Source organism: Meriones unguiculatus, chromosome 11 (assembly GCF_030254825.1).
Source record: "Meriones unguiculatus strain TT.TT164.6M chromosome 11, Bangor_MerUng_6.1, whole genome shotgun sequence".
Taxonomy (NCBI): Eukaryota; Metazoa; Chordata; class Mammalia; order Rodentia; family Muridae; genus Meriones; species Meriones unguiculatus.
The window spans coordinates 48,563,021-48,575,147 of record NC_083359.1 but is presented as its reverse complement, the minus strand read 5'-3'; the positions used below and the strand labels follow the sequence as shown (position 1 = coordinate 48,575,147).

Sequence of the window (12,127 nt, the reverse complement as noted above, 5' to 3'; positions counted from 1 at the left end):
AGTTCTCACTGAGACAGTAAGGTTCTGACTCTAATTCAGTCCTGATAGGGCTTGTGATGTAGTCTAGTGGTAGACTCCATGTTTAGCCCATGTGAGGTCTTGGATCCAGCCTCTGCACTCTGTACCACATTCCCTACACATAAAAAGCAAGTAAGGGAATTGGTCCAATTCAAGTGAAAGAGAGAGAAAACCTTATGGTTGTCTAAGGAAAGCCTCAGAGGCAGTGCGGCAAGTGTTTTCTTTCTTTTTTAAAAGTTTGTTGTTTTAAAATTATTTATTTTTATTTTATATGTATTGGTTGTATATCTGCTTGAGTGTTTTGCATCCCCTGGAACTGGAATTAGAGACAGTTGTGAGTCAACATGTGACTTGAGCCTGGGTTTTTTGGAAGAGCAGCTAGTGCTCTTAACCACTGCACCATCTTTTCACTCCCCAGGGTCACTGATTTTTAAAGGCTCATTCTGGAAATTTTCAAAGACATGAAAGTGAATTCCTGAACGTACCACTCACAGTTATTAGTGTTCTGCCTTTTCATCCTGATTCCCCTCTTCTAAGTTAGAAAAGTATTTGATTGTTATTTTTTATTTGATTTTATTTTCTTGAGACAGGGTGGAGCCCTGGTTGTCCTGGTAATTGCTCTGTGTTTGCCACCAGGCCATGGGGAAATATTTGAGAGCAAGTGGTAGATGTCTTTTTTTGAGTACCACCTTTGCAGTATCAAATACAAGTTCTTAGCACTTGATAGTGTTAGGAAGACCAAAGGATGCATGCCAGTCAACCTCCAATTCTGTATATCTCAAATTGACATTTCAGTGGTCATTAGTGAAAGCAATAGTGAAACCAGGACATTCTAGCTGCCAGCTGGAAGGATGGGTGAGATTTTTGTGCTGTCTCAGGTCTGAACACACAAGTTGTATGCTAAGATACTTTGCTCATTGCACATCTTTGTTCTCAGCCGAGGGTGATTGGAGGCCCCTTCCCATACTGGGCCCCCAGGGATGTTTGGCAATATCTGGAGATATATTTGATTGCCACAGATGGTAGATAGATTGCTAACCTCCAACAATGTGGAAGACGCCCTACAAACGAGTAGCCATTAGATGTTAAGGCTGAGAATCTTGCTTAGGGATCAGGGAATCTTATTTATTTGTTTATTTATTTAATCAAGACAGGATTTCTCAGTATAACCTTGGCTTTCCTGGTTGTAGACAAGGCTGGCCTTGAACTCATAGAGGTCTGCCTGTCTCTGCCTCCAGAGTGCTAGGATTAAAGGCATGCAGCACCACCATATCCAGTAGGGAATTCATATTTTAAAATTTTATGTGTGTGGGTGTTTTACCTGCACAATCGTCCTTGTACACCTTAGAAAAAGGCATGAGAGTACCTGGAACTAGAGTCACAGATGGTTGTGAGCTGCCATTGTAGGTGCTGGGATTTGATTCCAAGTCCTAGAAGGTCAGTTGATTCTCTTACTCACTGAGCCATCTCACCAACCTCCAGAAATCCATCCTTGATTTCAGGTCCCTTCTCAGGGTTCTCTTTAACTTGCTGGGACTACTCCATGCAGGCTGCCCAGAGGGACAGATAGCAGTAACATGAATTCACCATATTTAGAGCTGTCTGGACTCTCAGTAAAGGCTAGCTCAGTAGCCCTGGCTCTGCATACTAGGAAGTCAGGTCTCTCTGAGGCAGGCGGATGCCAAGTGTTCATTTCTAGAGATCTTCCAGAAGGTAAACAAGGCTGAGATTGTTCTTGTGACAATTCATGCATGTGGTTTGACAGGAAGAAACAAAACCTGTATGAGGAAGGGAGATGACTGTGTGGAGACTAGTTAGGAGTAGTATATAAGATTGGCAGACTCATGTACAGCGTGATAATAGTATGCTGTGGACACAAGACCACAGGGACCCCAGAGAAAGGCCTAATGGGCTCCTCAGTGTCCAGAACATTTGGAGATGGGTATGTTCTGGTCACAGTGAAGGGCCTAGAGTTGGGTGTTTTAATGGGGATCAAGAATTGCTGGCAGCTACCCTAATTTTGTGCCTTGTTTCTTTGCAGATTGCTCATTTAGCAAGTGGATGTGCGGGGTAACATGTCCAGTGTGTCCGAGGAGAGAAGAAAGAGGCAACACAACATTAAGGAAGGTCTACAGTTCATCCAGTAAGAGCTTGACACCTCATGGCCAGTGTGCTTATTATAGAGTCCACATGTGTGGAAAGGCAGAGGACTCTTGCTTTTTTCCAGGCTTGTATTATTCTGTTTTGAGGTAGAATCTCACACTGTATCCCCAGAAAGCCTCACACTCCTAGGAATCCTCCTGCCTTCATCTCTAAGGCATGAGCCACCATACCTAGCAAGGTTGAGAGAGAACACATTTCCCTGCTAGCACTTTTTTCCTTATCCTTTTGGATGTTTTTATGTACTTCTTATCACTGGATTTTAGGGCTAAAGCCCTGATGTTGCAGCCTCTTTCCCTAAATTAGATTAAAGCATTGGGCTGGGTTCCCATAAGAAGCATTCTGGTAAGTTAAACATCTGGAATGAACATCTGCAGTAAAGAGGGCTTTTGCTTCAGACATTATGTTAGGAACAGCACCAGTGACAGCTTTTCCTGGGGAACATGTCCAGAACAGAAGGGCATCTTTTTTCTTTCTGGAAAGGAAACATTGTTGGTCAATTAATCAGATCAGAAATTGTCAATAGTCCTGTACTATTGTTAAAAGGAGTAGATTCAAAAGAAGTGTTGGACTTAAGCAATAATAACACCTTCTGTGGTGGCTGGTGCCTAAAATCACAGTACTTGTCTGTAATTCCTGCACTGGGGAGCTAGTGGCAGGAGAATCAAGAGTTTGAGGCCAATCTGGGTTATATGAGACCCTGTCTTTAAAAAAAAAAAGCTGAGTAGTGGTGGCACATGCCTTTAATTGAGGCATAGGTGGTTGGATCTCTGAGTTTCAAGCCCAGCTTGGTCTACAAGAGTAAGTTCCAAAACAGCCAGAGAAACCTTGTCTCAGGAAAAGAAAATAGTTTTCTAAAAACTGCAACTTTTTTTTTTTTTCATGGTGTTTTGAGACAGGACTTCTCTGTAGCCCTGGCTGTACTGGACTTGTTTTGTAGACCAGGTTGGCCTTGAAGTCACATATTTGCCTGCCTCTGCCTGTGCTGGGATCACAGACGTGCAATACTGCACCCTGCTTTTTTTTTTGCTTTTTTTTTTTTTATTTGTATAAGTGTTTCACCTCCATATATGTATGTCTACGGTCTATGTGCGTGGTGCCCTCAGAAGCCAAAAGAGAGTGCTAGGTCTTGGAGCTGCCATGTGGCTGTTGGGAACTGAATCAGGGTCCTCTGCAAGAAAAGCAAGTACTGTGGGGTTTTTGTTCTTTGTTTTTTTTCTTAGACAGGGTTTCTTAGCTGCACTTTGTAGACCAGGCTGGCCTCGAACTCACTGAGAGATCTCCTTGAGTACTGGGATTACATGCACTCGATACCATGAGTGGCTACACTTCCTCTTAACTGCTGAACCATCTCTCCAGCCCCTAAAAAACACAGGTTAAGATAACTTCTGGCTGAATAACACAGATTGGGAGCCTGTCTTGATGGAGCATTCTTTTTTTTTTTTTTTTTTTTTTTTGTCTTGCGGAGGGGTTTAGAGACGGGGTTTCTCGATGTAGCCTGTCCTGGAGTCAATTTGTAAATCAGTCTGGCCTGCCTCTGCCTCCTGAGTGCTGGGATTACAGGCGTTAGTCACCATGTCCATCTGGTGGAGCATTCTTGTAATCCTAGGATTTGGGAACTGGAGGCAGGCTGATCTCAGCAAGTTCCAGACAGTCAGGACTACTGTCTCAGAACAAACAACATTTTTAGCAGAACTTGGTAACTACAAAAGATTTATTTCTTTTTCTCAGGTCTCCGTTGTCATATCCAGGGACCCAGGAGCAATATGCGGTAATGACTTTGGGAAGGGCTGTGGATGGTCACAGGGGCTTCAGTCTACAGCACGATTGGCATTTCTGGCCTTGTGTGTCACACCTGACCAGCTGCCCTCTTTCACAAATAAAGCTTTATCAGAACCATCACAGCTATTTGTTATGGATTCTCTGTAGTGTCTTTGTGAAACAGGACAGAACTTAAATGTCCCACAAGGCTTTACATCTCTTTTTGGCATTACAGAAAAAACTTGACAAACTCTTCTTTACAGAGGTTTTTTGGGGCATGTTTGGCCAGTTGTCCTGCGCTTTGATTCCTGTGTTTTGTGGTTTGAGTTAGTATGCATTTTGAGTCTTTTCCCAGTTAATTTACATTTTTCTAAAAAATAAATACAGTGAAATTCAACAGAGAATGTGGAAGGATCATCATTTTAACTTTCGATAACTCCTGACAGCAGTGAAGGAGGATTGTCTGGATAGCAGAAGGGAAGACCTAATGATGAAATGGCCATACACAGGGAGAAGGTGGCCACATTCTCCACCTAGAACCGTGGCTTTGAATCTCTTGAGTGTGTGTTTCCAAGTGTCCACATTCCTCCTTCCTGTGGTTAGTTCCTCCTCTTCTCTCCACTGAGGACAGTCAGAAAGTATTTGAGCTGAAATACCTGGAAAAATCCTTTTGGTTTTCCACATATGGAACTGGGACCCACAGAGGTTAAGTGACATGTCACAAGCCACAGCAGGCATCAATGCCTGATTTGTTCCTCAGTAATCTAGTCTGTTTAAATATGTTTATTAGGACCAAAAACGTCTGATCTTGTGATAGAAAAGGTCTTTTAGAGTATCAGGGCATTTTTATACTTATCAAAAAAATGGGTCTCATCACTCAGTAAGCAAATTACTTACCCTCACTTCCTTTCCCTAAATTAGGAAATGACCTAAACAAATAGCTTATGAAGGAAGAAATACAGGGCCAGAGAGATGGCTCGGCATGTAAAGGTGCCAGGCACCAAGCCTAATGACTTGAATTTCTTCCATGGGTTCCACATGGTGGAAGGAGAGATCTGACTCTCACAGATTCTTTGACCTTCACGCACGAACAGTGGCCTGCATACAACCACTTCTTCCAGCCTCCCACAAATAATGTAAGGTTTTTTAAAGAAGAAATGTAAATGGGTCATAAAAAAGTGGTGAGGTTTAACCATACTGGTAAAGACATGGAAATACTAAAGTGTACTGCGCATGTGTGCACACCCCTGTGCACCTGAGCACGCTCCCTAGTGCGCTGTACAACAGCATGCTGGAAGCATTGCCATTGCCTCATCAGAAGTATTAGTCACTGGCTTAAAGCTGGGTGCTGCAGCTCACGGCTGTACTCTCAGCTTGTGGGAAGCAGTTCTGCCCAGCAATGCTTTCTGGACTTTTAGGCATAAACTTGGTGTTTACTTCTGTCTTATCTTGTTCTGGCTTCAAGAGGCAATTTTCTCTTTTTAGGTATATTTGCACGCTCTTGTAAGAAATCTTTTTAATGAAGGAAATGATATTTATCGGGAATGTGATTGGAGTAGCTCTTTAAGTCAGTACTCGGAAGCTTTGAATATAGCTGATTATGCAAAGTCTGAAGAAATTGTAATTCCTAAAGAAATCATTGAAAAACTCCATATAAATCGTATTGCCTGCTATTCTAATATGGTGAGTTGGGAGTTTTAAAATTAACTCTAGAGAGTTTTCTTCAGTAGTACATTAATATGAAGTTGTTTTCTTGGTTTTTGCCTGGACTAGGGGTGGAACTGAGGCCTCTTGCTTTTGAAGTCCTAGCATAACAGGAGGACAAGTGCCACTGAGCTGCACCCCTGGCTCTGCCCATCTGTACTCTGGGGTGGCCGGTGTTGCTGTCTATAGTAGATACCTGATTGTTAAGCTACTTGGGGGTTTTAACATTGTATCTTCTTTTTAAAACTGTCATGTCAACACTGGAGCTTTATGGGTACCATGTGATGTACCAGTGATGTGTGTACACTGGAGAGTGTTCAAAGAGTCATTTGCTTGTCCTGAGAACATGGGCAGTCTCTTCATTTTTTTTTTTTCTATTTTTAAATTTTCTTTTTACAAAGAATAGTTGTAAAAGTTTCTATGCTCTTGGAGGCTTTCTGGGTGCCAGCCACGAGCAGTTTCTTCTTGCAGGATAAGTCTGCAGTATTTATTTGTTGTTCTTTCAAGAAGTTTTTGCTTTATTTCTTACGTGGTCTGAGTATGGAATGTAGGACACATGCTAGGCAAACACTCTACCTTGAGCTACACTGCAGCCCTTTGCTAAGCTCTCTTGAAGTACATAGCACACTATCATTACTATAGTTACTGTTTGGCATTTAATCTGTGGGTCATCAGGGTTACTCAGCAAATGCTTTTAGGTGGTCAGCCATCTCACCAACCACCCATTTGACTTTAAATATATATTTCTTAGACTTATTTTGATTTATGTTTTGCCAGCATGCATGTATGCACACTGTGTCTATGCAGTGTGTATGAGTGTTTTTGTTTCTGTCTTGTGGTGCACTGTCATGTTTGCTTGGTGCCTGTGGAGGCCAGAAGAGGATACCTGATACCCTGGAATTGGAGTTATAGCCAATTGTGAGTGCCCTTTTGGATGCTGGGAATTAAACCTGGGTCTCTGGAAGAGGGGCCAGTGTTCTTAACTGCTGATCAATCTCTCCAGCATCCACATTTGTCTTTTGTTGTTGTTGTTGTTTTTGTTTTGTTTTTTGAGACAGGGTTTCTCTGTGAGGCTTTGGCTGACCTGGAACTTACTTTGTAAACCAGGATGGCCTCAAACTTACACAGATCCACCTGCCTCTGCCTCCCTGAGTCCTGGGAGGTTCACATTTGTCATTTTTAATGGATTTAAAAGCAGTGATGACAGTGAGGAGGAAATAGGTTAGATTATGATACCGAGACACTAGTCATGTCCCAAAAGCTTTCCTCTGTGGAAGTCTAGGATCCTATGATGTCTAGGATCCTGTCTAGGATCCTCTGTGGAAGTCTAGGATCCTGTCTAGGATCCTCTGTGGAAGTCTAGGATCCTATGATCCTAGGATCTGTCTCATATGGGGTAGAGAGTATATAGATATTCGTGATAATTTTCCTAGTTTTATGTATGTAGAATATCCTAATAGAATTACTCAAATGAAGAACAACATTGTGAACTTTGATTTTAATTTGAAGGTCATAATACAGAGTCATACATTTGTTTTCAAGTATGAAACAGGCATTGGAGTGAGATATTAATCTTGTGATTCTGGCTTTCTCTTTTGGCCTTTGACACCAGGGTTTCCATGATAAAGTTTTAGAAGACTGTAATGCTGTCCTCAGTGTTAATGCCAATAACTGCAAGGCTCTGTATCGGAAGTCTAAGGCTCTAAGTGACTTAGGACGCTATAGAGAGGCCTATGATGCTGTTGCGAAGTGCTCCTTAGCAGTGCCTCAGGTATGGAATTGATACTTTAATTCGTTTGTTTTCATCATAAGTATTTTAATGCTCTCATGTGGAGAAATGGCATATTAAAGAATCAAATTTTCATGCAACCATCAACCTACTTTAGTCGAATTTAATAGCTAATAAAGCAAGTGTCTAGATGAGAATGTCATAGCCCTCTTTGCTTATTTCACTGCAGATATATATTCATGATTGTTGGCTTTTTTTTCCCTTAGGATGAGCATGTAATAAAACTAACTCAAGAATTAGCTCAGAAATTGGGATTTAAAATAAGGAAAGCATATGTTAGAGCCGAGGTAAGCAAACTTGTCTTCCAGAATTGTTCATTTTGTTTTATAATCTTGAATCTGTTTTGAAATTGTGTTTTTATTTTATTTCAGCTCTCACTGAAACCAGTTCCTGGGGACGGAGCTACCAAGGTAGGCTTATTATCTGTATAAGAATCGTGTTTCTGAGAAAAGAAGAGATGGAAGTCTTAGCAGCTGTGTTTTTTATATTTTTAGTGTGTGTCTCTTTGATGCCTTTAAACATAAAGTTGGCCATGGCTTCCTGTCACTTTAGAGAACAAAACAATTCAAGTACTGTACTTTAGTCTTTAGTCTTAGCCAGTATTTCCTGCAGGCCACTAGAGCATGTGACAGGATGTGAACAGATAGATGCACAGTTTTCTTTGAAAACTAAATCGAGCCAGATACTAGTTTTGAGAGACATTGGGGTTAAAAAAAAGAATTTAACAACAACAACCACAAAAATGACTGGAGAGATGGTTCTACAGTTAGGAGTACTTGTTGCTGTTGCAGAGGACTCAGATTCAATTGTTATCACCCATATGGTGGTTAAAAATCATCAGAACTCCAGTTCTAGGGGATTTGATGCTGTCTTGTGACTTGCCGGGGCACTAAGCACACATGTGGTGTATATGCATACATAGGGAAACCAGATAAAATAAAATGAACAAGTCTAATTTTTAAAACCTAAAAAAAAAAAAAATCAAAGCTTTGTAATGGCAGTAGATGTTGTTAGTCTCAGGTTTCAGATGGCAGAGAGAAGCGGAAGGATCTCTGAGAGTTCAAGACCAACCCTGGTCTACATAGAGTTTCCAGGCCAGCAAGGAAAACCCTGTCTCAATATTTTCTTTTTAAACTTTAAGTAAAGTCTTGTTATGTGGATGACACTAGCCATTGTGTAAAAAACCAGGTCTGATGATGCCTGTGCAGTTCCAGATATGGAAACAGGAAGACCAGAAGTTCAAGGTCATTCTCAGCTACATCCTTAGTTTGAGGCTAGCATGGGCTACATGAGAACTTGTCTTAAAGGAAGAAGAAGCAGGGCAACCATGCTAGCCTCCAACTCAGAGTCTACCTGCCTCTGCCTCTTGAATGCTGAGATTAAACGGCATGGCGGCACACACCGTTTAATCTCAGCATTCAAGAGGCAGAGGCAGGTAGACTCTGAGTTGGAGGCTAGCATGGTCTGTGTACTGAGTTTCAGGCCAACCAGGACTATATAATGAGACCCTGTCTTGAAACACACACACACAAAAGAGTGTGTTTGAATGTTCCTTTGATTTCTTGTACCTTCGTCAAATGCCTTTGCAAATCTGCCACTCTTTTTGGATGAATTTTACAGACTGTTTTAGTGTCTAGAATCCTGAAAACATGATTCACTGTTGGTTTAATTTCCAGGCTCTGAACTATTCTGTGGAAGATATTGAGCCAGGTACGTTTTTACTTGAGATCTTAACCCTCTGAAATATGCCTGCCAGCTTAGCTTGCCAGTGTTAGCCTCTGTATGTTATATAGTATAGTCACGTGAGATTGGTGTGTGATGAAAGCGAGACTGTGATTGCTTTCATATTTTCACCTAGCCCTATTATTTGCCAGTTACACTTCTATTTTGTAAATACAGTGTCTTAGAGTGGGTAAATTTCTGTTTTGTTACAGATTTGTTAACCCCAAGGCAAGAAGTACTTCCAGTTGTCTCCTTTCCTACATCCAGTTTTTCTCATGACATTGGGAGTGAGCTGGCCTCAGTTCCTATAATGCCTGTAACTTCTGTTTTGCAACTGCAAGTGGATGAGAACCCTCTGCCATCTACAGTGTTTGCAAATGGAGGGAAGATCCCATTCACCATGTCAGATGCTTTTGTAGATGATGGAGACATTGTCCTTGGGGATGAAATAGATGATCTCCTTGATTCTGCCCCAGAAACAAATGATACTGTTATGGTGAGTTTCATTATTTAGTTTCTCTTTTTAAAAAAAGTGTGTTTGTGTGTATGTGTGAGAGAGAGAGATGTGTGCTTGTATCCATGGAGGCCAGAAGAGGATATCAGATCCCATGAAGATGGAGTTACAGGCAGTTGTAAGCCACGCTGTTACTATGGGTTTTAGAAACAGAACTCAGGTCTTTCAGATCTTAACTACTGAGCCATCTCTCTTGCTCTGTTTAGTTTCTCAAAACCCTCTCTGTCTCTGTCTCTGTCTCTGTCTCTGTCTCTGTCTCGCTCAAAAGTTTCTATTTTTATTTGTCTGCTGTCTGTCTATCTTTCGTTTGGTTTTTCGAGACAGGGTTTATCTGTGTAGCCTTGGCTGTCTTGGACTTGCTCTGTAGAACAGGCTGGCCTCAAACTCACAGAGATCTGTTTGCCTCTGCCTCCCGAGTGCTGGGATTACAGGGGTATGCCACCACGCCCAGCTTTTTTATTTTTAACAAAGGTTCCAGGGATTGAACTCAGGTCTTCATGCTTATAAGGCAAGCACTTTATCCACTAAGCCATCTTCCCGGCCTGACTTTCTCTTCTCAAGGACATAGTTATTTCCTGTATAAATTATAGTGTAACATGGTAGAAAATTTTTATTGAATCTAAGATTACTTAACTTGACTTTTTTTTTTCTTCTCTGAGGATAATTGGATACTTGTTCATTGCTGAAATAAAAGAAAGGAACATTCTGTCTAGAAGTTAGTCAATGCTTCTGGAATGGAAAGGTTAAGCATGGCATTCCGATAGAGACTGGGCATTTGAGAGCTCAGGAAATGGCTCAGTGAGTAAGGTGTTGGCCGTAAAAGCATACTAGTACCAGTGTGAAAAAGCTAGGTATGATAGTACAAGTTTGTAATCCCAGAGCTGGAGATTTGGGCACAAGGAGGTTCTGGGGCTCATTGGCCAGCTGGTATAACCTAATTGTTGAACCCAAGGTCCCTAAAAAATGCAAGGTGGCAGCTCCTCAGGAATGACATATAATCAGGGACACTTCTATATACACACACACACCCAGATACATAAGCACATAATTAAAAATTGTAACTTAGCCAGGCATGGTAATACATGCCTTTAATCCCAACACTTTGAGGAAGAAGCAGACAGATTTTTGTGAGTTTAAGGCTAACCTGGTCTATATAGCCAGTCCAGCCAGGACTATATAAAGTAAGATCCTTTCTCAAAACACACATACATACCATATATTTATGTATATACACATACACTCATACACTCATACACACACACACACATAGATATATAGAAGTCAGATAATACATACACATAATATACATATTTGTGTGTATATGTACATACACATGCACACACGCACGACACACTTGAGCTGGAGATACGGGTCAGCAGTTAAGGGCACTGGCTGTTTTTCCAGGAGACCTAGGTTTGAGTCCTGGTACCCATGTGGTAGCTCTCAACTGTTTTTAACTTTTGTCCCAGGGGATCTGATGGCCTCTTCTGTCCTCTGCAGACATCATACATATGAAGTACACAGACATACATGCAAGTAGAACATCTATACACATAAAAATAAATATATATATTTATACACACTTATGTATACACACAGATTATTTCCCTTAAAAACATTAAATATTGGAGCTGGAGAGATGGCTCATCAGTTAAGATCTCTTAATTGTTCTTCCAGAGGACTCGGGTTTACACCCACATACACGATGGCACACAACTGTCTGTAACTCCAGAGGATCTGATGATTCTCCTGGCAGGAAAACACCCACACATATAAATAAATCTTTTTTTAAAAATTGAATCTTTTTTATTTTTTAAGTCTTACGTTTACTCAGTGAGTAAAGTGCTTGCTGTGCAAGGGTGAGGACTTGAGTGGGACCCCTGGCACACACGAAAGGTAGGTGTGTGTGGTACCTTCCTGTGACTCAGAACTGGGGAATGCAGAGACCAGTGCTTCCCAGCGGCTTGCTGGCTGGCCAGCTGACACCAGACACTGGCCTTCACATATCCCACATGAACAAGCACACCTGCACACGTGCATGTACTGCACACACAAATTTTATCTTTTGGCACATATGTATTTTTGCACATGTGTATGTGTGTGGGTGAGCGGGGAAGGGTGTCCTCCCCGACAGCTTGCAGGAGTCAGTCCTTCTCTTCCACCATATGGGTCCTGTCAAACTTAAAACGTTGGGTTTGACAGCGAGAGCCTTAACCTTGGAGTCATTTTGCTGCCTCTATTTCCCTTTTTAAACAAAATGTAGAAGTTTAAAAATAAATACAAAATAAATAAAAGAGTGTAAGTTCAGGGCTAAATGTAGCTGGCATACACGAAGCCCTGGGTTACATCCTCAGTACTACCTGGTGTTACACCTCTGGAATCCTACCTCTTGGGAGGTAGAGGCAGGAATACCAGAAGTTTAAGGTCATCTGTGGTAACATAGTAAGTTTGAGACCAAC

General features: G+C 41.5%; 1 protein-coding gene across 6 annotated transcripts in view; it reads left to right on the top strand.

The window, feature by feature from the left end:
* The window catches only part of Zc3h7a (zinc finger CCCH-type containing 7A), a 40,131-nt gene that overhangs the window by 9,622 nt on the left and 18,382 nt on the right, over window positions 1-12,127 (top strand). For 4 of the 6 annotated variants that reach the window (XM_021654087.2, XM_060364185.1, XM_021654088.2 and 1 more), the window contains exons 2-9: window positions 2,060-2,161; window positions 3,910-3,949; window positions 5,425-5,622; window positions 7,256-7,414; window positions 7,639-7,719; window positions 7,804-7,842; window positions 9,109-9,142; window positions 9,367-9,650. In XM_021654087.2, the coding sequence (XP_021509762.1) occupies window positions 2,094-2,161; window positions 3,910-3,949; window positions 5,425-5,622; window positions 7,256-7,414; window positions 7,639-7,719; window positions 7,804-7,842; window positions 9,109-9,142; window positions 9,367-9,650 (903 nt within the window). In that variant the 5' untranslated portion in view covers window positions 2,060-2,093. Of the gene's footprint in view, window positions 1-2,059; window positions 2,162-3,909; window positions 3,950-4,393; window positions 4,538-5,424; window positions 5,623-7,255; window positions 7,415-7,638; window positions 7,720-7,803; window positions 7,843-9,108; window positions 9,143-9,366; window positions 9,651-12,127 lie in introns of those variants that run through there. The other 2 variants (XM_021654089.2, XM_021654086.2) reach the window with 2 other exon arrangements.